Source organism: Mustelus asterias, chromosome 18, assembly GCF_964213995.1.
Source record: "Mustelus asterias chromosome 18, sMusAst1.hap1.1, whole genome shotgun sequence".
In the NCBI taxonomy this organism is placed as follows: Eukaryota; Metazoa; Chordata; class Chondrichthyes; order Carcharhiniformes; family Triakidae; genus Mustelus; species Mustelus asterias.
The window spans coordinates 63,201,348-63,223,473 of record NC_135818.1 but is presented as its reverse complement, the minus strand read 5'-3'; the positions used below and the strand labels follow the sequence as shown (position 1 = coordinate 63,223,473).

The 22,126-nt window shown below is 46.2% G+C and overlaps 1 protein-coding gene across 1 annotated transcript in view; it reads right to left on the bottom strand.

The window, feature by feature from the left end:
• mdga2a (MAM domain containing glycosylphosphatidylinositol anchor 2a) overlaps positions 1-22,126 on the bottom strand; it is a 589,650-nt gene that overhangs the window by 57,665 nt on the left and 509,859 nt on the right. The window contains exon 13 of the mRNA XM_078233125.1: positions 12,769-12,924. Within this exon, the coding sequence (XP_078089251.1) occupies positions 12,769-12,924 (156 nt within the window). The remainder of the gene's footprint in view (positions 1-12,768; positions 12,925-22,126) is intronic.

Here is a 22,126-nt window from a genome sequence, read left to right as displayed (position 1 = left end):
TGAAAAAAAACAGCGTGATTTACTCCAGTTTTTACGCAAATTTGAAACTTAGAATTTTTTAGGGAGAATCCCACCCTATGAATGATTCACTTCAGGCACTTCCCTCAGTTTTCGGAAAAGTTCCGAAATCCACCATCAGCAGTAAAGCCTGCGCCAATGATTGTTCTTCCCCCTGGCCATGTCAGGATCAATCTCCTAAAATCCCTAGAGGGCTCCAGAAACATAGAAACATCGAAGATAAGAGCAGGAAGAGGCCATTTGGCCCTTCGAGCCTGCTCCACCATTCATTGCAATCATGGCTGATCATCTAACTCAAGAGCCTAATCCTCCTTTTTCCCCATAACCTTTGATCCCTTTCGCCCCAAGTGCTATAATAGAAGCAGGATGTATCTCTTTGACTGGAAACTGTTTACCTCCTGCATCTGGTTTTTGTAGTTTGCTGACCACACAAATGATCTGCCTGTGATATTCATTGATGTGCATGGAAGCTTGTAACCTGATCTCGAAAATGTCATCCTCTGCCCTCTTCCCCATGACAACATGTATCTAAGTGGAAATACTAATAAACTATGTTTGATCCAAACTCCCTTTCATCTTAGAAGCTAAAAGGATCATTAATAAATAATATTTATACATAACTGTTTATAACCCAATATCAACAACCACTTTCTGGGACTTTGGGAGACTTATTAAACTGAGAACTGCTGCCAAAGATAGCTTGCACCTTCTTCTCAGTAAAACAATTTAAGCAATCTAAGCCTTCCTTCGACCGATAACAATTTACCCACTCACGTTTACTCTAAGGTAGACTTTAGACTCCCTGTTCATCTTAAATTTAAAGCTACAGTCCAAACCATAATAATCTTTTAAACATCATTACCATAACAATTACACAAACAAGTTTCTCTAAACTTAATCCAGTGGGATGATTGTCAGATCTGCTTTCTGCCTTTGTATCTATAGTTACCCACCTACACATCAACACCATCTGAATAGGTCTGAAATTATTACAGAGATAATTATATCTCAGACCTTCTTGTCTTCACCATATGTGAATTAGCCACACCATCTGGTCTTTTTCAATCCTCGCAGGCTTCAAGAATGAGAACGCAGTAGGAATAACTGTCTATAATTTGGTATTCCAACAGTGAAAATCCCTCCTTCTTATTGGAGAACATTTAACCTTCAAGATACAGAATGTAGACACATTTTGACTAATTGATACTCTGTCTTTGGATGCATGCGAGACTGTTCAACTAACTTCTGTACACGTTCATGCTGGACTAACCTATTGGACAAGAAATGCCCTAATAAGCCCATTTTTGTACATGTTACAAATAAAAGCAGAAACTGGTGGACATGCTCGGCAGGCCAGGTAGGATCTGCGGGGAGCTGAAAGATCGTCAACCTGAAACGTTAACTCTGTTTCTCTCTTCACAGATGCTGCCAGGTCTGCTGAGTATTCCCAGCATTTTCCATTTTTAAATCAGATTTCCAGCATGCACAGCATTTTGCTTTTGTAGCATTGTGGCTTATTTCATAGAATCCCCACACTGCAGAAGGAGGCCATTTAGCCTATCAAGTCTGCATCGTATATCCGACAGAGAATCTGTCCAGGTCCTTTCCCATAACCCACATATTTATCCCGTTAATCCCCCTAACCTACACATCTTGGGACACTAAGGGGCAATTTAGCATGGCCAATCAACCTAACCTGCACATCTTCGGACTGTGGGAGGAAACCAGAGCACCCGGAGGAAACCCACGCAGACATAGAACATAGAACATAGAAAGCCACAGCACAAACAGGCCCTTCGGCCCACAAGTTGCGCTGATCATATCCCCACCTCTAGGCCTATCTATAGCCCTCAATCCCATTAAATCCCATGTACTCATCCAGAAGTCTCTTAAAAGACCCCAACGAGTTTGCCTCCACCACCACCGACGTCAGCCGATTCCACTCACCCACCACCCTCTGAGTGAAAAACTTACCCCTGACATCTCCTCTGTACCTACCCCCCAGCACCTTAAACCTGTGTCCTCTCGTAGCAACCATTTCAGCCCTTGGAAATAGCCTCTGAGAGTCTACCCTATCCAGACCTCTCAACATCTTGTAAACCTCTATCAGGTCACCTCTCATTCTTCGTCTCTCCAGGGAGAAGAGACCAAGCTCCCTCAACCCATCCTCATAAGGCATGCCCCCCAATCCAGGCAACATCCTTGTAAATCTCCTCTGCACCCTTTCAATGGCTTCAACATCTTTCCTGTAATGAGGTGACCAGAACTGCGCGCAGTACTCCAAGTGGGGTCTAACCAGGGTCCTATAAAGCTGCAGCATTATCTCCCGACTTCTAAACTCAATCCCTCGATTAATGAAGGCTAGTACGCCGTACGCCTTCTTGACCGCATCCTCCACCTGCGAGGCCGATTTAAGAGTCCTATGGACCCGGACCCCAAGGTCCTTCTGATCCTCTACACTGCTAAGAATGGTACCCTTCATATTATACTGCTGCTTCATCCCATTGGATCTGCCAAAATGGATCACTACACACTTATCCGGGTTGAAGCCCATCTGCCACTTCTCCGCCCAGTCTTGCATTCTATCTATGTCTCGCTGCAACTTCTGACATCCCTCCAAACTATCCACAACACCACCTACCTTGGTGTCGTCAGCAAACTTACCAACCCATCCCTCCACTTCCTCATCCAGGTCATTTATGAAAATGACAAACAGCAAGGGTCCCAGAACAGATCCCTGGGGCACTCCACTGGTCACTGACCTCCATGCAGAGAAAGACCCCTCCACAGCCACTCTCTGCCTTCTGCAGGCAAGCCAGTTCTGGATCCACAAGGCAACAGCCCCTTGGATCCCATGCCCTCTCACTTTCTCAAGAAGTCTTGCATGGGGGACCTTATCGAACGCCTTGCTGAAGTCCATATAGACATGGGGAGAATGTGCAAACTCCGTGCAGACAGTGACCCGAGGCCGGAATTGAACCCAGGTTCCTGGCATTGTGAAGTAACAGTGCTGACCACTGCGCCACCGTGCCACATTTCTATGGGAATTATTAAACAAATGCCTCCAAATTTTCAGGATTCTTTTTGTTTGCCACATATTTGTGGATATACAGCAGAACTCTTGTCATCCATCAGACATATTCGATTGCCTGCAACCATTTCCATGGATAATCAGAGATTGGTTTGCTGCAGAGTAAATCCTTCTGCTGAAGTTAAGAATGTGATAATTATGTTTCGTGACTCTGTATGAGAGCAAGCCACACCCTCCTCCTGATAGATGAAGTTTAAAATGTATTTATTCGTGTCACAAGTAGGCTTACATTAACACTGCAATGAAGTTACTGTGAAAATCCCCTAGTCGCCGCACTCCGGCGCCTGTTCTGGTAATACTGAGGGAGAATTTAGCATGGCCAATGCACCTAACCAGCACGTCTTTCGGACTGTGGGAGGAAACTGGAGCACCCGGAGGAAACCCACGCAGACATGGGGAGAAAGTGCAAACTCCACACAGTGACCCAAGCCAGGAATTGAACCCGGGTCCCTGGCTGGTGTGGGGCCGTGGTGCTAATCACTGTGCCACCGTGCACAGGTAGCAGAGGTGTTGGTAAATAATTGACAATTCTCAAGTTGCTGTACACTGCTGCTTCTTCCCAACCAAGTCCTCCTAGCCCCTCTTACCTTCTTGCTCCTACTGGCTAGATCAGCCAAAGCAACAATATAGCATCATGTTATTGTATACAGACTGAGAATGACCAAAGGAATTTGATATCGAGTGTCAGGAAGGTCAATGCCCACCAGCGTCCCGGACATGCACCACATAACATTGAGATGTAAAAGCACAGAAATATCCATTCAGGAGACGAAACAGCTTTTGTATTAAGAACACGGAAAATGAATTGTAATGATGCTATCTGATTTGAGTTTTGCATAGCCAGAAGAGGATTATCAACCATTGCATTGGCTATTGTTTTGTCATGTCATTGTCCTCACCAATTTTGAACTAATTTCACTGCAAAGTCTAACTAACAGAATATTGTAGGAATCTTGATGCCAGTGAATCAAACTTGGGTAAGGACCTCAGTTGTGCTTCTATTGAGATTGGTTCGTACAGGGTCAATTATGTTCGGGTCATCAATCAGATGGACCATTTCGGTACTTCTCCACTCACCTGCTCCTTCCTGTTGAATCCACAACCATGCTGATAGCCATTTTGACAAACCAATTTTTGCCTCTGAACTCCGACCTTCAACTGTATCTCTTTCTGAATTCCGAATAGAAAAGATACAACTTTTTTTTCTTTTGGGAGTTGAGCACGGTGGCACAGTGGTTAGCACTGCTGCCTCACAGCGCCAGGGACCCGGATTCAATTCCGGCCTCGGGTCACTGTCTGCGTGGAGTTTGCATGTTCTCCTCATGTCTGCATGGGTTTCCTTTGGGTGCCTCGGTTTCCTCCCACAGTCCAAAGATGTGTGGGCTAGGTGGATTGGCCTTGCTAAATTGCTCCTTAGTGTCAGGGTGATTAGTGGGGTATATACGTGGGGTTCCGGGGATAGGGCCTGGGTGGGATTGTTGTCGGGGCAGGCATGGTGGGCTGAATGGCTACCTTCTGTACTGTCGGGTTTCTATACTTCTATGAAACATTTCAGTGGGCAGTTAAGAGTCAACCACGTGCTGTTGGTCTGGATTCACATGTCGGATAGACCAGGTAAGGATGGCAGATTTCCTTCCCTAAAGGGCATTAGTGAACCTGGTTGTTTTTTAGGACAATCAGCAAGGGTCACCATTGCTGAAACTAGCTTTTGAATTCAGGGTATTCATAGAGTTTATATTCCACCAGCTGCCTTGAACGCCAGCCTGGACCTCCGGATTACTTTTCCAGTGATGATGTGGAGTTGGACTGGGGTGGGCACAGTAAGAAGTCTCACAACATCAGGTTAAAGTCCAACAGGTTTATTTGGTATCACGAGCTTTCGAAGTGCTGGATTACTAGTCCAGTGATGTAAGCACCAAGCTACTTCACTGCTGAAAGAAAGTAAATTGACAGATTGAGGCCATGGGGCTGTACTGCGGTTGAAAAAATTAAAAGGGAAGAAAATAGAGCATCAATAAAAAAAAGGACCAAAGCAATAATCAGATGATCGCAAACATTCATGATTCGAACATGGTGGAAATAGAGAAAAGAAAAGCAGGATGTAAGCCAGTGCATTTGGAATTTAAATGGGAGAAGAATAGGATGTGATGGAAATATAGCACAGAATGTAGGAGAGACAATAGAAGAGATGTGAACCTTCTATACAAGGTCAGATGAGCACTCAGGGATAGAGTACCGAGGATAGATATTGATAAGCATGTGGAACACCAAGAGGTGTTGGCTATTGGTTAGATTTTAAGGCAGATAACTAAATTGTGACTTGCAATATGGAAAGATGTTTAAAAATGATAAGCTCCAAGGTACTCCGAGGTAATGGTCACACCTATTCAGGTTCAGCAGCACCTGTAACAAGTCTTCAATATTTTGAAGATGGAATGGGAAAACCGGGAAAAGATCCAAAGATGGAGAGTGAGGATTGTGGTGTATGATTAATTCATGCCCATTTATCATTGACGCTAATTTAAATGATAGTAGTTTGCAGCTCCGCGCTAATTGTGCTGCAGTGTGGCTTCACACCTCAGCAGGGGGTCCAATTTAAAGACATCTTGCATCCCTTAAAGGGGAGAAGGCAGTGGGAGCAGATAACCTTCATTGACAATGCAAGACCTGAGGATCTGAAAGGTAGGTCGGAAGAAGTTCAATGGTCCCACAACCGTGATGAAGGGCAGTAAATGCATCTTCAAACACCAAATCCTTATAAATGAACTGCAAACACACTCGCCAAACCATCTTGATTCATCTGCCAACAATTTCTAACAAGCTTGATTCAGTCAAAACATTCCTCATAGCCTCCCCTCACTGATCACTGCTGTAAGCCTCGCATACACATTCTCATAGCTTGCACATGCTGCCAGCTATTCAATTCTGACAGTCACTTCAGATAAGCACATTGCACCACACGGACCGACCAGCTTCTCTCTCTGTTACCCCAGGGGAATGGCGGTGACTCCGTGGTGCACAAACCTCATGTCCTCTCTCAGACTAACAGTATTTGTCCTCCCATCTTTGCCATCCCTTAAAGCCCTTGTGGCCCAGCCCCAGGTTTGACATGACAACTCAAACACTGACTGACACAGAATAAAAACATCTTGACCATCACCAGAATAGTGGGAATTCACCAGCACGATGTGTTGACTTTGTCCCGCACTAAATGCACATTCATTGAGTGGCTGCAGTACACCTTAGCATTTAGATTCACCGCCTGAAAAGCCATGTGTGTGTAGTTGATGGTACCCTGCACCATGGGGAAGCCTGGTATCCTGGGAAAGTTGAGTGTATACCCCACGCACCCCGGACATTCTCTCTCCCACCTTCTTCCGTCGGGAAAAAGATACAAAAGTCTGAGGTCACGTACCAACCGACTCAAGAACAGCTTCTTCCCTGCTGCCGTCAGACATTTGAATGGACTTACCTCACATTAAATTGATCTTTCTCTACACTGCACCATGACTGTAACACTACATTCTGCACTCTCTCCTTTCCTTCTCTATGAATGGTATGCTTTGTCTGTATAGTGTGCAAGAAACAATATTTTTCACTGTGTGACAATAATAAATCTAATCAAGTCAAGTCCGCTGCTTCTATCTGTTCAGATCGAGCACAATAAACCCTCACCGCCTGTCGTGAAGTGAGTCAGTCAACTCCCTTATGCAGTAGTAGACATTGAATGGGGAAATATGAGAGATCAACCCTGCTTTAACATGAAATGATTCTGATGTGAAGAAACCCAGTGCAATGGTCACCTTGTCAGTATGAGCAGCACCATTCTCGCCCTGCTCCGAGGCTGGGACCCTGCAAGAAGTGGAAGATTTCCATGAGCGTTTTTTTTCCTGTAAGATGGAGATAAATGCGCACACTCTTCAAAGTTTAGGTTGTGGTAAACGAAATGCTTCTGGAAGACCAAAGGTAGTCAAGGCTTCCTGTTGAGATGCCCTGGTCCCCTCTTCCTCCTCCCTCTGCGGGCAACTTGCCCTCTTCTGTGCAGCCTCTGCTGCCTCCCTTTCACTCTGCAGGCCACGGTGGGGATGGTAACTACAGCACCTATGACTGGAGCAAATGAGTCTGAGCGGAAACCAAGATGTCAGAACCAGATGTAAGACTCTGCTGTAGATCTAGATTCACCCACAGTCCAGAACAGTGTGGATTCACAGCTGTGCTCTGAAATGTCTCAGCAAGCCACTCAGTTCAAGGGCAATTCGGGATGGGCAACCAATGCTGGACTTGCCCATGCCATGAACGAATAAATTAAAAATAAAAACAACTGTATCTATTCACGTAGGGATGGTCTGTTTTTTTAAATTTACTTGTGAGGCATGGACAGCGCTGGCTGGCCAACATTTATTGCCCATCCCTCGTTGCCTGAGGGCAGTTGAGAGTCAACCACATTGCCGTGGAGTCTCACGTAGGCCAGACCGTGTAAGGACTGCAGATTTCCTTCCCTAAAGGACATTGGTGAAGCAGATGGGTTTTTCCGACAATCGACAATGGTTTCATGGTCATCAGTAGACTTAATTCCAGATATTTTTTATTGAATTCAAATTCCACCATCAGACATGGCGGGATTCGAACCCATTTCCCAGAACATTAGCTGAGTTTGTGGATTAATAATCCAGTGATAATACCACTAGGCCAAATCCTATGCGTCATTTTTACTTGTTGCTCGTTAGAGGCTCATTTGGCAACTGCACTGCAGTATGTGCCATATGGGCCTAAAGGTCGCAGGTTCTATCCAGGCCCTGTGCAGGATCAGTGCAGATCAATCAGAGTGGCAGCAAAGGCATTAGATATTGTCTCAGGCTCCGGATGCCTAACCAGATTACTGCTGGGAATCTCAATCTAATCGTTGCCACTAGAAGAGCGCGGGCATGTGTGGAGGTTGGGTCAGAGTCAGCTGAGATTGTTGCCAATGAGGAACGGTCATTCTGGTGAATTGAGGCTTGGGAAGGCAGCTGGTGCCACATCAGTGAGCCAGCGCTTCCATGTCAAGCGGAGAAGAAAACAGGAGACAAAAAACCACGGAGGCTATAACTTCCTGACAAGCGATTGGCCTCGATTCCTGTCGGCAATATCCACCAAGTCTGGACATTTGGGGCCTTGGGGTTCTCTGATGATAAATACCTTTATTAACTAATCTGAATAGCTGTGTTATTCTTGGAAATGTCTCCTTGACATTATTACACCTATCAATCAGCAAACAAAACCGAATGCTTTTAAATTCACAATAGGCCATCTAGGCAGATCATAATTTGCCCTTATTTCTATTATAGAAAGCATTAAGCACACAAAAGCATGATCATTTATACTGAGACTCCTGTAAATTATAATATCTCTGGTTATATGTCACCCACGTCCATTCATGAACACATCGTTTACAGCGAGCAATTTTCTTCAAATCCGCTCTCTGATATTCATTAGCTCTGAAAGCCTGCCCAAGGAATAAAGTATGGGTAATGGACATAATGGAGGCACCAACCTTTTCTTATTAAACATTCCACATGATCCCTTGCTGTGTTCAATGAATAGAGTGGTTTTAAATAGTGATTCACCAGACTGGATTGGGTCAGCTCTGGTTCAGCTGACTTACTGTCTAAAATTAAAGGTCAGACAAGTGGGAATTTAAACTCCTTCAATCAGTACATTCTCTTTCTCATTTTGGCACAGCCATTAATATATCTGCATAACACTGCTATTTTCACTTCTGCTATCTTAATTGCTACGCTCCCACGTTTCCGACAAATAGCTTTAACAAATACCTTTCTTCGGATGCTGGAAATACACCGATGCTATCAGGTGTGAGAAAACAGCAATTAATCAATAGCTTCCACCCGTTTGTCCTTAACCTTAATGACACAACTGACATAACATTAACGCTGCTAATTTTTACATTTGCTGAGCAGAAACAGAGGTCCATTGTACACTTTGAACAACGTGAGAGAATTAAACAGTGTGACACTGAAAGAGTCTTCCTTTCCTCGATTATTTATTATAAATGGGAGAAATTTCATTGCCGATTTCCTCAGGAATATTTCAGCAGCAATACTCCCCACAGTTACTTTTCTCGGACAGACAGAGATACAAGTTTACTCCTTTCCCACTAACCTCCCCCAGAATGATTCCTCTCCCCGCTGCCACTGCCCCAAACAACTTCTAATCTACCCCACTCCCAAATCGTCCTCTCCCAACCTTGCCCCACCTGATCAACCCCACCACCACAAGCTTGGAGATGGTTTCCCCTCTGCCAGCTTGGCATGGGCTTACCTGGTCTTGCAGCCTTCACCTACCAACTCCCTACCCACTTGGAAGCCAGCCTTGGCTTCTGGGCAGAGAACCGATTGGCGGCAGTGGAATTAACACTCCATAGCGTGTGAGGGAATCCTGATTTCCCAGCACGGGGCGTGTGACGTTTTGGTCCATTTACTTCACAGAATCCCAAAAGTGCAGAAGGAGGCCATTTGGCCTATCGAGCCTGCACTGACAACAATCCCTGCCACGCCCTAACCCTGTAATCCCCTATATTAACCCTGCTAGTTCCCCTGACACTATGGGGCAATTTAGCATGGCCAATCAACCTAACCCGCACATCTCTGGAGTATGGGAGGATTCTGAAGCACCCGGAGGAAACCCACGGAGACACGGGGAGAATGTGCAAACTCAGACAGTTACCTGAGGCCGGAATTGAACCCGGGTCCCTGGCGCTATGAGGCAGCAGTGCTAACCACTGTGCCACCGTGTTGTCTGCAACTTCAGGAAAGTGTAAAAATTCAATCCAGTGAATTTGCACAGTGATTCAATATAGAAAGACACAGAACAGTTTGGAGGAGGATTTGAAAGGTGGGAATTAATAGGCGCTATAAAGAGTTCAGAAAAAAAGAATCCGAGAGTGTCGGGAGTGTAATATTTGAAGGTTCCATCACTGAGTATAGAGTGTGGGGGGTGAGGGATGTGCAGTGTGGAATCCCCCAGCTCCAACATGTTATAAAAAGGGCATTAAAATGATAAAGGGCAGTTTTCCTGTGGCACAAAGAGATACCTGCCAAACATAAAATACAAATGGGAGAATGAAACCAGCAATTAAGCTAGCGTTTGCATGGTATTAAATTTAGGGAGGCCTCTTGTGAAAATTTCTGTGGTTTTGAAGCTTGTTTTCCTCTATTGTGCTGCTGGCAGCTGCCCACAGAGATAGTGCTTCACTGTTTGCAATGTTGTTTATGGATGTTTATCGTTTGTATGCAAATTTGCATTGAAGACACCAATTTATTTTCCAGTTGTCTGGACCTGCTGAACTAACGACATGATAACCCATTTGTGTTAAACCTGAGCCAGTGAAATGTGATACCAATGCGTCACCATTTGCCTTTATTTTCTGTTTGTATGATCAAGTTTCATTACAGCGCATTCATTTTGCTGCTTTGTCTTACAATTTGCCAAGCAAGGAAGTGTTATTGTAGCTGCCAAAGTAGCAGCAGGGTTAACGATACACTGTGTTATTTAAATGCAAATGTCAGAGCATCTTCAGGTGTGGTTTGACTTGATTTGATTTGATTTATTATTGTCACGTATTAACATACGGTGAAAAGTATTGTTTTTTGCGCGCTGTACAGACAAAGCATACCGTTCATAGAGAAGGAAAGGAGAGAGTGCAGAATGTAGTGTTACAGTCATAGCTAGGGTGTAGAGAAAGATCAACTTAATGCAAGGTAAGTCCATTCAAAAGTCTGATGGCAGCAGGGAAGAAGCTGTTCTTGAGTCGTTTGGTACACGACCTCAGACTTTTGTATCTTTTTCCCGATGGAAGAAGGTGGAAGAGAGAATCCAGGGTGCGTGGGGTCCTTAATTATGCTGGCTGCTTTGCCGAGGCACTGGAAAGTGTAGACAGAGTCAATGGATGGGAGGCTGGTTTGCGTGATCGATTGGGCTACATTCACAACCTTTAGTAGTTTTTGTGTGTGCATATTCAGTTAAAGGTGTAAACTCAAAAGTTTTTGTCCAAGAATCACATCTCTGCCATTAACTTCATGGAAGCCAATTGTCACTGCCTGGCTCACCATCGAATCGGATGAGGTTGCATTCTTGGCAACTCTATTTTTAAATTACAATTTAAAGGATCACTAAATGGACTGAGGTTTGAACTCAGGGTCATCTGCTCATGAGACCGACGCTTTAACCATTACGCAAACCAGCCTCCCATCCAATGACTCTGTCTACACTTCCCGCTGCCTCGGAAAAGCAGCCAACATAATCAAGTACACCACGCACCCCGGACATTCTCTCTTCCAGCTTCTTCTGTCGGGAAAAAGATACAAAAGATCATGTACTAACCCACTCAAGGGCTTCTTCCCTGCTGCCATCAGACTTTTGAATGTACCTACCTCGCACTAAGTTGATCTTTCTCTACACCCTAGCTGTGACTGTCACACTACATTCTGCACCCTCTCCTTTCCTTCTACCCTATGTACTCTATGAATAGTATGTTTGTCTGTGTAGCACACAAAAAACAATACTTTTCACTGCACCCCAGTACAAGTGACAATAATAAATCAAATCAGAAATCAACTAAATCACAGCATCAAGTCAAGTGATGGTAACAAGATTGGGACCAGCAGTCTTCCGATTACAGCACAACTTGCACCCAAGTCGGCAACTTACGTATTTGGCCGGGGATGAAGTTGCTGTGCTAGTGTGGCAGATAAGGACTAACGGGGAGTTCAGTCTAAGTGTGAACATTTTCCCCCTTTGAGTTCAGTCTAAGTGTGTTTTTGTGTGGTAAATGTTAATTGCGGCCAGCCAACTGATTGTTGACTAACCCAACTGTAACCTGGTTTTGACACTGAATTCACCCTCTGGTTTACATTTCCTCCTCAATCCCTGCACTGTTCACTTCACAATCCTTCGAGCTAATTTGTTAAGGAGGTAACTAGTCGCTTGCATTGTTCATTCAGGTCCCAGGTACTCTGCTCCATCATCAGCCTGCACTTTCAGCAACATGTGACACAAAGGATCGAAGAAAAAACTGAACATGCAGCGGCAAGTCTACTGAACAGCACGGGTCCTGGCAGTGCAAATTGTCGCTATTGCATTTCCTTTCCACTGTAAATTAGATGCACATAATTTTAAAGGTCAGTGAATAGCTAGATTTAAAAGTGCATGGAATTGTTGGGAATATTTATGGATTTTATTTTATAATGTGCAGGACATGTAAAAAAGAATGAATTGTGTCTTTTTAATTCATGCTGTGAAGGATTGCATTTTACTCCAGTAGCATTCACGCTGTTTGCATGAATCACACGGCACTCTGTAGGAGCTCTGGGCTGACTGGGCTTGAGGTGCAACTACAGCTGCTCATTTTATCCGAGCAATTATTTTTACCTGCAGAACGCATCCACGGTTAATGGTTAAGTGTTGGACCGGTTGCACATCCCAGGCCCAAGTCACTACGATGTCAACCAAGTAAAGGATCAGCATTTCAGCACATTGTCACAGGCCAACAAACAGGATGGGAGAAAGAAGCAGGAATCACCCTCCGTGCTGTGCTTTTGGAAGCGAGAATATACTTCTGGTTAGACGGTGACTCATTCTATGAATGGAAATTGCCACCTTACCTTGCTTGGAACCACTTCGATCCGCACTCGGTCCTGTATTCGGAGTGTACTTTGGGTTCCTGGTTGAAGCACTTTGTCTTGTCCAGTCAAAATTATCAAGACGGTCTTGTGTGAAGCCACAGATCTTCTCATTTTCAAACGCACAGTTGAATTCCCCTGTTAACAGATACGTGCACATTTCTAACCATTTCATAATGGCTACAGCTATCAGAAAATAGGTATGACTGTTTGATAGCAGCACAATTACGCCAAAAACTGGGCTTTAAGTATTTCATAGAATCCCTACAGTGCAGAAGAAGGCCATTCAGCCCATCGAGTCTGCACTGACTCTCCGACAGAGCATCTTACCTCGCCTTGCAAATAGTGTTTGTTCTCACTGGAATGATGGAGGTTGAGGGGTGACCTGATAGAAGTCTACAAGATTATGAGTGGCATGGACAGAGTGGATAGTTAGATGCTCTTTCCTAGTAGTAGAAAAGTCAAGTATTCGGGGGCATAGGTTTAAGGTGCATGGGAAAAGGTTTAGAGGAGATGTGCGAGGCAAGTTTTTTTACACAGAGGGTGGTGAATGTCTAGAACGCGCTGCCCGGGGAGGTGGTGGGAGCAGGAATGATAGTGGCATTTAAGGGGCATCTAGACGAGTACATGAATAGGATGGGAATTGAAGGATACGGACTCCGTACGTGCATACAGTTTTAGTTTAGGCAGGCATCATAATCGGCCCAGACTGGAGGGCCAAAGGGCCTGTTCCCGAGCTGTACAGTTCTTTGTTCTTACCAGGCCCATCTCTCCACCCTATGCCCATAACCCCATGTACTTGCCCTGCTAATCCCCCATTGGCCTAAACATCTTGGAACACTAAGGGTCAATTTAGCCTGGCCAATCCACCTAACCTGCACATCTTTGGACTGTGGGAGGAAACCAGTGCAGCCAGAGGAAACCCACGCAGACACGGGGAGAAACTCCACACAGACAGTCAACCAAGGCTGGAATTGAACCCGGGTCCCCGAAGTTGTGAGGCAGCAGTGCTAACCACTGTCCCACCCACTTGTGCTCACAATGTTCATCCCGTCCCTGAGTTTTTAGAATCTCATTCACCACTCTCTCCAAATGTCAGAATGAGTAACCTGGGAAGGCATAAAGAAAAGAATGTCAGTGGATAATTTGAGAAAGAATTGAGGGAGATTCCTCCCTGACTTGAATAGGAAATCACCACCAGACCCACATTCCCTCTGAGGTGTATTATTAGATTAATTGAATTTAGCCAATTTCCCCTCCACTCCCATCACTATTCATCACCAATCTGTGCTAATGCCCTACTGGGGACATAGGACCATACAGGAGCAGGCATTAATACTTACCTGCACTGTAGGGATTCTATGATTCTTATGAGACATTCATCCTTCTTACAGTTATCGCTTCCACAGTAATGTGTCATTTACAAAAATAAACCTTCTGAATTGAGCTTGAATGAAATGTACATCGGTTTGCTATTAGTTGCGAAATATTTTGATCTATTTCAGACATAGAGCCTGAAATATGAGTAATAGTATAAGGGATTGTTTGCATTTTTATATCAAATTCATCTGTTTTCCAGTTTATCAAGATAAAAAACTGTATAAAATACCAGTGTACTGCATATTGATAAAGCATTATAAAGTGTCCAAATTCAGAAAGCTGGTTAGTATCTTTGCTGCCTGTTTGTGACATACAATTTACATTGAATCAACTTCATCAAAATGGAGCGATTAAATAACACAATTGTCAACAATTTTATTAATTTCGTAACTGAAAGGATAAAAGACAAATTTGAAGGTTTTGCATTGAGAAACAGCAGAATCCTCTGGTACCCAGATTTCTTTTCATTTTTTTCAAACATGACTGTTCCACTTGCCAGAAGTGGCCATTAGATTGTTTGCAGCGCTTGTCCATCAGATAATGTGAGCCGGAATTCTCCGATCTCACTCCCGGCTGGGATTCTCCGGTCCCGCTGCAGTGAATGGAGATTTGGCTGAGCGCCAGATTCTCCATTCTGGCTGGCAGCGGCAGGGGGTGGGGGCGGGGGGGAGGGAGTGAGCGGCTAGAGAATTCTGGCCTATATACAGAGGAGTATGACAATTAAAATATGAGAAACGACAAGATTTCATAGAATCCCTTACAGTGCAGAAGGAGGTCATTCAGCCCATCAAACCTGTACCGACAAAAATCCAACCTCGGCCCTATCCCCGTAACCCCATATATTTACCCCGCTAATCCCTCTAACCTACACATCCCAGGACACGAAGCGGCAATTTAGCAAGGCCAATGCACCTAACGTATACATCTTTGTCCTGTGGGAAGAAACTGGAGTACCCAGAGGAAACCCACGCAGGTATGGGGAGAATGTGCAAACTCCGCACCCACAGTGACCCAAGCCGGGAATTGAACCCAGATCTCTGGAGCTGTGAGGCAGCAGTGCTAACCATTGTGCCACCGTGCTGCCCGATTTGGGCCGATATATACCTCAAGTGTTTTTTGTTTCAGCGCGGTTGATGGATATTCATTCACACAACAGAATCCTGAGGGCTTAATTTTCATTTTTAAAGGTTGCCCTGTCACCAGGGCCTCCTCTCCCCTCGGCACTGCCCCCAGGATCCGCTCTCATGCCAACATGAATTGACTTTCTTATGGGGGGTGGGGTGAGGGCAGGGAGTTGATTCAGGAGTACAGACCTGATAATTATATGCTAATATATGGAAATTATGTTCCCAATGTTCAATGTCGGGAAACGTGCTACGTCACTGGCGGATGGAAGGGACAATACCGTCATGCGATTCGGTCGACGTGAAATGTGATTGGGGCCTCTCGTGAGATTTTCCCGCTCCCAAGAAAAGCGGGAGTGGAAAACCCCGGCCCTAATCTCTAAAGTTGGTGACCATCCACTTTTGAAGAAAATTCTTCTTAATTGACAGCCTTGGTGCACGGTGGCACGGTGGTTAGCACTGCTGCCTCACAGCGCCAGGGACCCGGGTTCAATTCCTGGCTTGGGTCACTGTCTAAGCGGAGTCTGCACGTTCTCCCCATGTCTGTGTGGGTTTCCTCTGGGTGCTCCCGTTTCCACCCACAGTCCTGGTTAGGTGTATTGGCCATGCTAAATTCTCCCTCCGAGTACCCGAACAGGCGTTGGAGTGTGGCAACTGGGGAATTTTCACAGAAACTTCACTGCAGTGTTAATGTAAGCCTACTTGTGCCACAAAAAATAAACTTCAACTTTAAAAGTTTACCTTGTGTTTGCTGCTGGTAAATACAAAGAGATCATTGAGGAGACTATCGAGATCCAAGCTTGGCATCAGAAATTAGATGCTGTGTTTTTCTGGGTGCTAAAACTGTGCTCCTGGCATAAGCTCCCAATCTGTGGGTCTTGCATTGCCAGGGTTTGGTCAACGAATTCTGTCGCATCCTCAAAGAGCTTCATCAAACAAAATCCTCCAACCTGTGAAGCCCTGTTGTACTGCTACCTATCTTATCGAAGCTGAGTTTATACTGTCCGAGAGCCATAGTAATGTGACTGCTTTCCAGCACATTCAAAACTCTCACAACTCATGGAAGTTTCCATAGTAAAGATTAATTAAAGCTAGCCCGCTTAAAAATACCTATCTTTCTGACACTTTGGTGAACTTTGCAAACTTGGGACAGGGGACTGCACATGCTGGGAGTCAGCAGTACCACTAGGTCTGTATAAAAGTACCACAGTAAGAAGTTTAACAACACCAGGTTAAAGTCCAACAGGTTTATTTGGTAGCAAAAGCCACACAAGCTTTCGAGGCTCTGAGCCCCTTCTTCAGGTGAGTGGGAATTCTGTTCACAAACAGAACTTATAAGACACAGACTCAATTTACATGAATAATGGTTGGAATGCGAATACTTACAACTAATCCAGTCTTTAAGAAACAAAACAATGGGAGTGGAGAGAGCATCAAGACAGGCTAAAAAGATGTGTATTGTCTCCAGACAAGACAGCCAGTGAAACTCTGCAGGTCCACGCAACTGTGGGAGTTACAAATAGTGTGACATAAATTCTGATTCTAGGATCGCATGATAAAGACTCAGGAGGAAAAAAGCAGAAATATTTATGTGAAATAGTGTGACATAAACCCAATATCCCGGTTGAGGCCGTCCTTGTGTGTGCGGAACCTGGCTATCAGTTTCTGCTCCGCGACTCTGCGCTGTCGTGTGTCGCGAAGGCCGCCTTGGAGAACGCTTACCCGAATATCAGAGGCCGAATGCCCGTGACCGCTGAAGTGCTCCCCAACAGGAAGAGAACAGTCTTGCCTGGTGATTGTCGAGCGGTGTTCATTCATCCGTTGTCGCAGCGTCTGCATAGTTTCCCCAATGTACCATGCCTCGGGACATCCTTTCTTGCAGCGTATCAGGTAGACAACGTTGGCCGAGTTGCAAGAGTATGTACCGTGTACCTGGTGGATGGTGTTCTCACGTGAGATGATGGCATCTGTGTCGATGATCCGGCACGTCTTGCAGAGGTTGCTGTGGCAGGGTTGTGTGGTGTCTTGGTCACTGTTCTCCTGAAGGCTGGGTAGTTTGCTGCGGACAATGGTCTGTTTGAGGTTGTGCGGTTGTTTGAAGGCAAGAAGTGGGGGTGTGGGGATGGCCTTGGCGAGATGTTCGTCTTCATCAATGACATGTTGAAGGCTCCGGAGGAGATGCCGTAGCTTCTCCGCTCCGGGGAAGTACTGGACAACGAAGGGTACTCTGTCCACTGTGTCCCGTGTTTGTCTTCTGAGGAGGTCGGTGCGGTTTTTCGCTGTGGCGCGTTGGAACTGTTGATCAATGAGTCTAGCGCCATATCCTGTTCTTATGAGGGCATCTTTCAGCGTCTGGAGGTGTCTGTTGCGATCCTCCTCATCCGAGCAGATCCTGTGTATACGGAGGGCTTGTCCGTAGGGGATGGCTTCTTTAACGTGTTTAGGGTGGAAGCTGGAGAAGTGGAGCATCGTGAGGTTATCCGTGGGCTTGCGGTACAGTGAGGTGCTGAGGTGACCGTCCTTAATGGAGATGCGCGTGTCCAAGAATGCAACCGATTCCGGAGAGTAGTCTATGGTGAGCCTGATGGTGGGATGGAACTTGTTGATGTCATCATAGAGTTGTTTCAGTGATTGTTCACCATGAGTCCAAAGGAAGAAAATGTCATCGATGTATCTAGTGTATAGCACCGGTTGAAGGTCCCGTGCGGTGAAGAAGTCTTGTTCGAACCTGTGCATGAAGATGTTGGCATATTGAGGTGCAAATTTGGTCCCCATGGCTGTTCCGTGTGTCTGGATGAAGAACTGGTTGTTGAAGGTGAAGATATTGTGGTCCAGGATGAAGCGGATGAGATGTAAAATTGCATCTGGAAACTGGCAGTTGTTGGCGCTGAGCACTGAGGCCGTTGCAGCAATGCCATCGTCATGGGGGATGCTGGTGTAGAGTGCTGAGACATCCATTGTGACGAGGAGCGCTCCTGGTTCAACTGCTCCATGTGTGCCGAGTTTCTGTAGGAAGTCCGTCGTGTCGCGACAAAAGCTGGGGGTTCTTTGTACAATGGGTTTCAGGATGCCCTCGACATAGCCGGAGAGGTTCTCGCACAGGGTCCCATTGCCCGATACGATGGGACGGCCGGGTGTGTTTGCCTTGTGTATCTTCGGGAGGCAGTAGAGATCTCCAACGCGGGGAGTACGTAGGATGAGAGCACGGAGGGTGTTCTGAAGGTCCGGATCAAAGGTCTTGATCAGAGTGTTGAGTTGACGGGTGTGTTCTTTGGTCGGATCTGCAGGTAACTGTCTGTAGTGTTCCTCGTTGTTGAGTTGTCGGTACACTTCTTTGCAGTAATCCGTTCTGTTCAGTATGACGATGGCCCCTCCTTTGTCTGCTGGTTTGATGACAATGTTGCGGTTGGTCTTGGGAATTTATGTCACACTATTTGTAACTCCCACAGTTGCGTGGACCTGCAGAGTTTCACTGGCTGTCTTGTCTGGAGACAATACACATCTTTTTAGCCTGTCTTGATGCTCTCTCCACTCCCATTGTTTTGTTTCTTAAAGACTGGATTAGTTGTAAGTATTCGCATTCCAACCATTATTCATGTAAATTGAGTCTGTGTCTTATAAGTTCTGTTTGTGAACAGAATTCCCACTCACCTGAAGAAGGGGCTCAGAGCCTCGAAAGCTTGTGTGGCTTTTGCTACCAAATAAACCTGTTGGACTTTAACCTGGTGTTGTTAAACTTCTTACTGTGTTTACCCCAGTCCAACGCCGGCATCTCCACATCATGACTACCATAGACACCGCAAACTGCCGGCTCCAAGTGGAGAGGATCGCCAAGAAGATCGCGCATATCGACACAGACATCAAGTTTCTACAAAGATGCAAGAAAGCAGACAAGATACCGAAAGGACTACAGATCACGAACCCACTCAGGTCAACCTATAACACAGGCTACGCTGAGAGACTTTGCCGTCGCACCTCTCTCACCCTCCTCAACCACCTCATACACCAACTCTACAGCAAACGCCGCAGCCTGGAAACCAAGATCGAATCCATATTCTCAACTTGCGCTCAGGACGCAGACCAGCTGCGAAACTCTGCCAAGCAGACGAGACAAAGGAACTACACCATCTACATGCACACCAAGAACAGGAAACTTGAGAAACTCGGCATCACCACCAGCAGCAACCAAGCCTCCCCCTGTACCACAGTAGGAAACAGTCCCACTGCAGGGAAGTCCATTGTCAACTTGTCCGACTACACACTTCAACCAGATGAAATCGAAGTTCTCAGCCGAGGGCTTAATTTTTGCCCCACCACCAAAATAGACCCCATCAGTCTCGCAGCAGACACAGAGGAATTCATCAGGCGAATGAGGCTGAGGGAGTTCTTCCACAAACCCCAAGAGGCCAACAACGAACACAATGAGACAGCCAATGAACTGGAACAGCCGACAGAGAGATCCGCAGTGCATCCGAAGAGGAAAGAGTCGAATTGGACTCCTCCGGAAGGCCGCTGCCCTCGACTTGACATGTATGCCCAAGCCGTCAGGAGGTGCGTCAACACCAAATTCATCAGCCGCACTCACAAGACAGCCCCGAACATCACCCAAGCACAACGTAACGCCATCCACGCTCTCAAGACCAACCGCAACATTGTCATCAAACCAGCAGACAAAGGAGGGGCCATCGTCATACTGAACAGAACGGATTACTGCAAAGAAGTGTACCGACAACTCAACAACGAGGAACACTACAGACAGTTACCTGCAGATCCGACCAAAGAACACACCCGTCAACTCAACACTCTGATCAAGACCTTTGATCCGGACCTTCAGAACACCCTCCGTGCTCTCATCCTACGTACTCCCCGCGTTGGAGATCTCTACTGCCTCCCGAAGATACACAAGGCAAACACACCCGGCCGTCCCATCGTATCGGGCAATGGGACCCTGTGCGAGAACCTCTCCGGCTATGTCGAGGGCATCCTGAAACCCATTGTACAAAGAACCCCCAGCTTTTGTCGCGACACGACGGACTTCCTACAGAAACTCGGCACACATGGAGCAGTTGAACCAGGAGCGCTCCTCGTCACAATGGATGTCTCAGCACTCTACACCAGCATCCCCCATGACGATGGCATTGCTGCAACGGCCTCAGTGCTCAGCGCCAACAACTGCCAGTTTCCAGATGCAATTTTACATCTCATCCGCTTCATCCTGGACCACAATATCTTCACCTTCAACAACCAGTTCTTCATCCAGACACACGGAACAGCCATGGGGACCAAATTTGCACCTCAATATGCCAACATCTTCATGCACAGGTTCGAACAAGACTTCTTCACCGCACGGGACCTTCAACCGGTGCTATACACTAGATACATCGATGACATTTTCTTCCTTTGGACTCATGGTGAACAATCACTGAAACAACTCTATGATGACATCAACAAGTTCCATCCCACCATCAGGCTCACCATAGACTACTCTCCGGAATCGGTTGCATTCTTGGACACGCGCATCTCCATTAAGGACGGTCACCTCAGCACCTCACTGTACCGCAAGCCCACGGATAACCTCACGATGCTCCACTTCTCCAGCTTCCACCCTAAACACGTTAAAGAAGCCATCCCCTACGGACAAGCCCTCCGTATACACAGGATCTGCTCGGATGAGGAGGATCGCAACAGACACCTCCAGACGCTGAAAGATGCCCTCATAAGAACAGGATATGGCGCTAGACTCATTGATCAACAGTTCCAACGCGCCACAGCGAAAAACCGCACCGACCTCCTCAGAAGACAAACACGGGACACAGTGGACAGAGTACCCTTCGTTGTCCAGTACTTCCCCGGAGCGGAGAAGCTACGGCATCTCCTCCGGAGCCTTCAACATGTCATTGATGAAGACGAACATCTCGCCAAGGCCATCCCCACACCCCCACTTCTTGCCTTCAAACAACCGCACAACCTCAAACAGACCATTGTCCGCAGCAAACTACCCAGCCTTCAGGAGAACAGTGACCAAGACACCACACAACCCTGCCACAGCAACCTCTGCAAGACGTGCCGGATCATCGACACAGATGCCATCATCTCACGTGAGAACACCATCCACCAGGTACACGGTACATACTCTTGCAACTCGGCCAACGTTGTCTACCTGATACGCTGCAAGAAAGGATGTCCCGAGGCATGGTACATTGGGGAAACTATGCAGACGCTGCGACAACGGATGAATGAACACCGCTCGACAATCACCAGGCAAGACTGTTCTCTTCCTGTTGGGGAGCACTTCAGCGGTCACGGGCATTCGGCCTCTGATATTCGGGTAAGCGTTCTCCAAGGCGGCCTTCGCGACACACGACAGCGCAGAGTCGCGGAGCAGAAACTGATAGCCAGGTTCCGCACACACAAGGACGGCCTCAACCGGGATATTGGGTTTATGTCACACTATTTCACATAAATATTTCTGCTTTTTTCCTCCTGAGTCTTTATCATGCGATCCTAGAATCAGAATTTATGTCACACTATTTGTAACTCCCACAGTTGCGTGGACCTGCAGAGTTTCACTGGCTGTCTTGTCTGGAGACAATACACATCTTTTTAGCCTGTCTTGATGCTCTCTCCACTCCCATTGTTTTGTTTCTTAAAGACTGGATTAGTTGTAAGTATTCGCATTCCAACCATTATTCATGTAAATTGAGTCTGTGTCTTATAAGTTCTGTTTGTGAACAGAATTCCCACTCACCTGAAGAAGGGGCTCAGAGCCTCGAAAGCTTGTGTGGCTTTTGCTACCAAATAAACCTGTTGGACTTTAACCTGGTGTTGTTAAACTT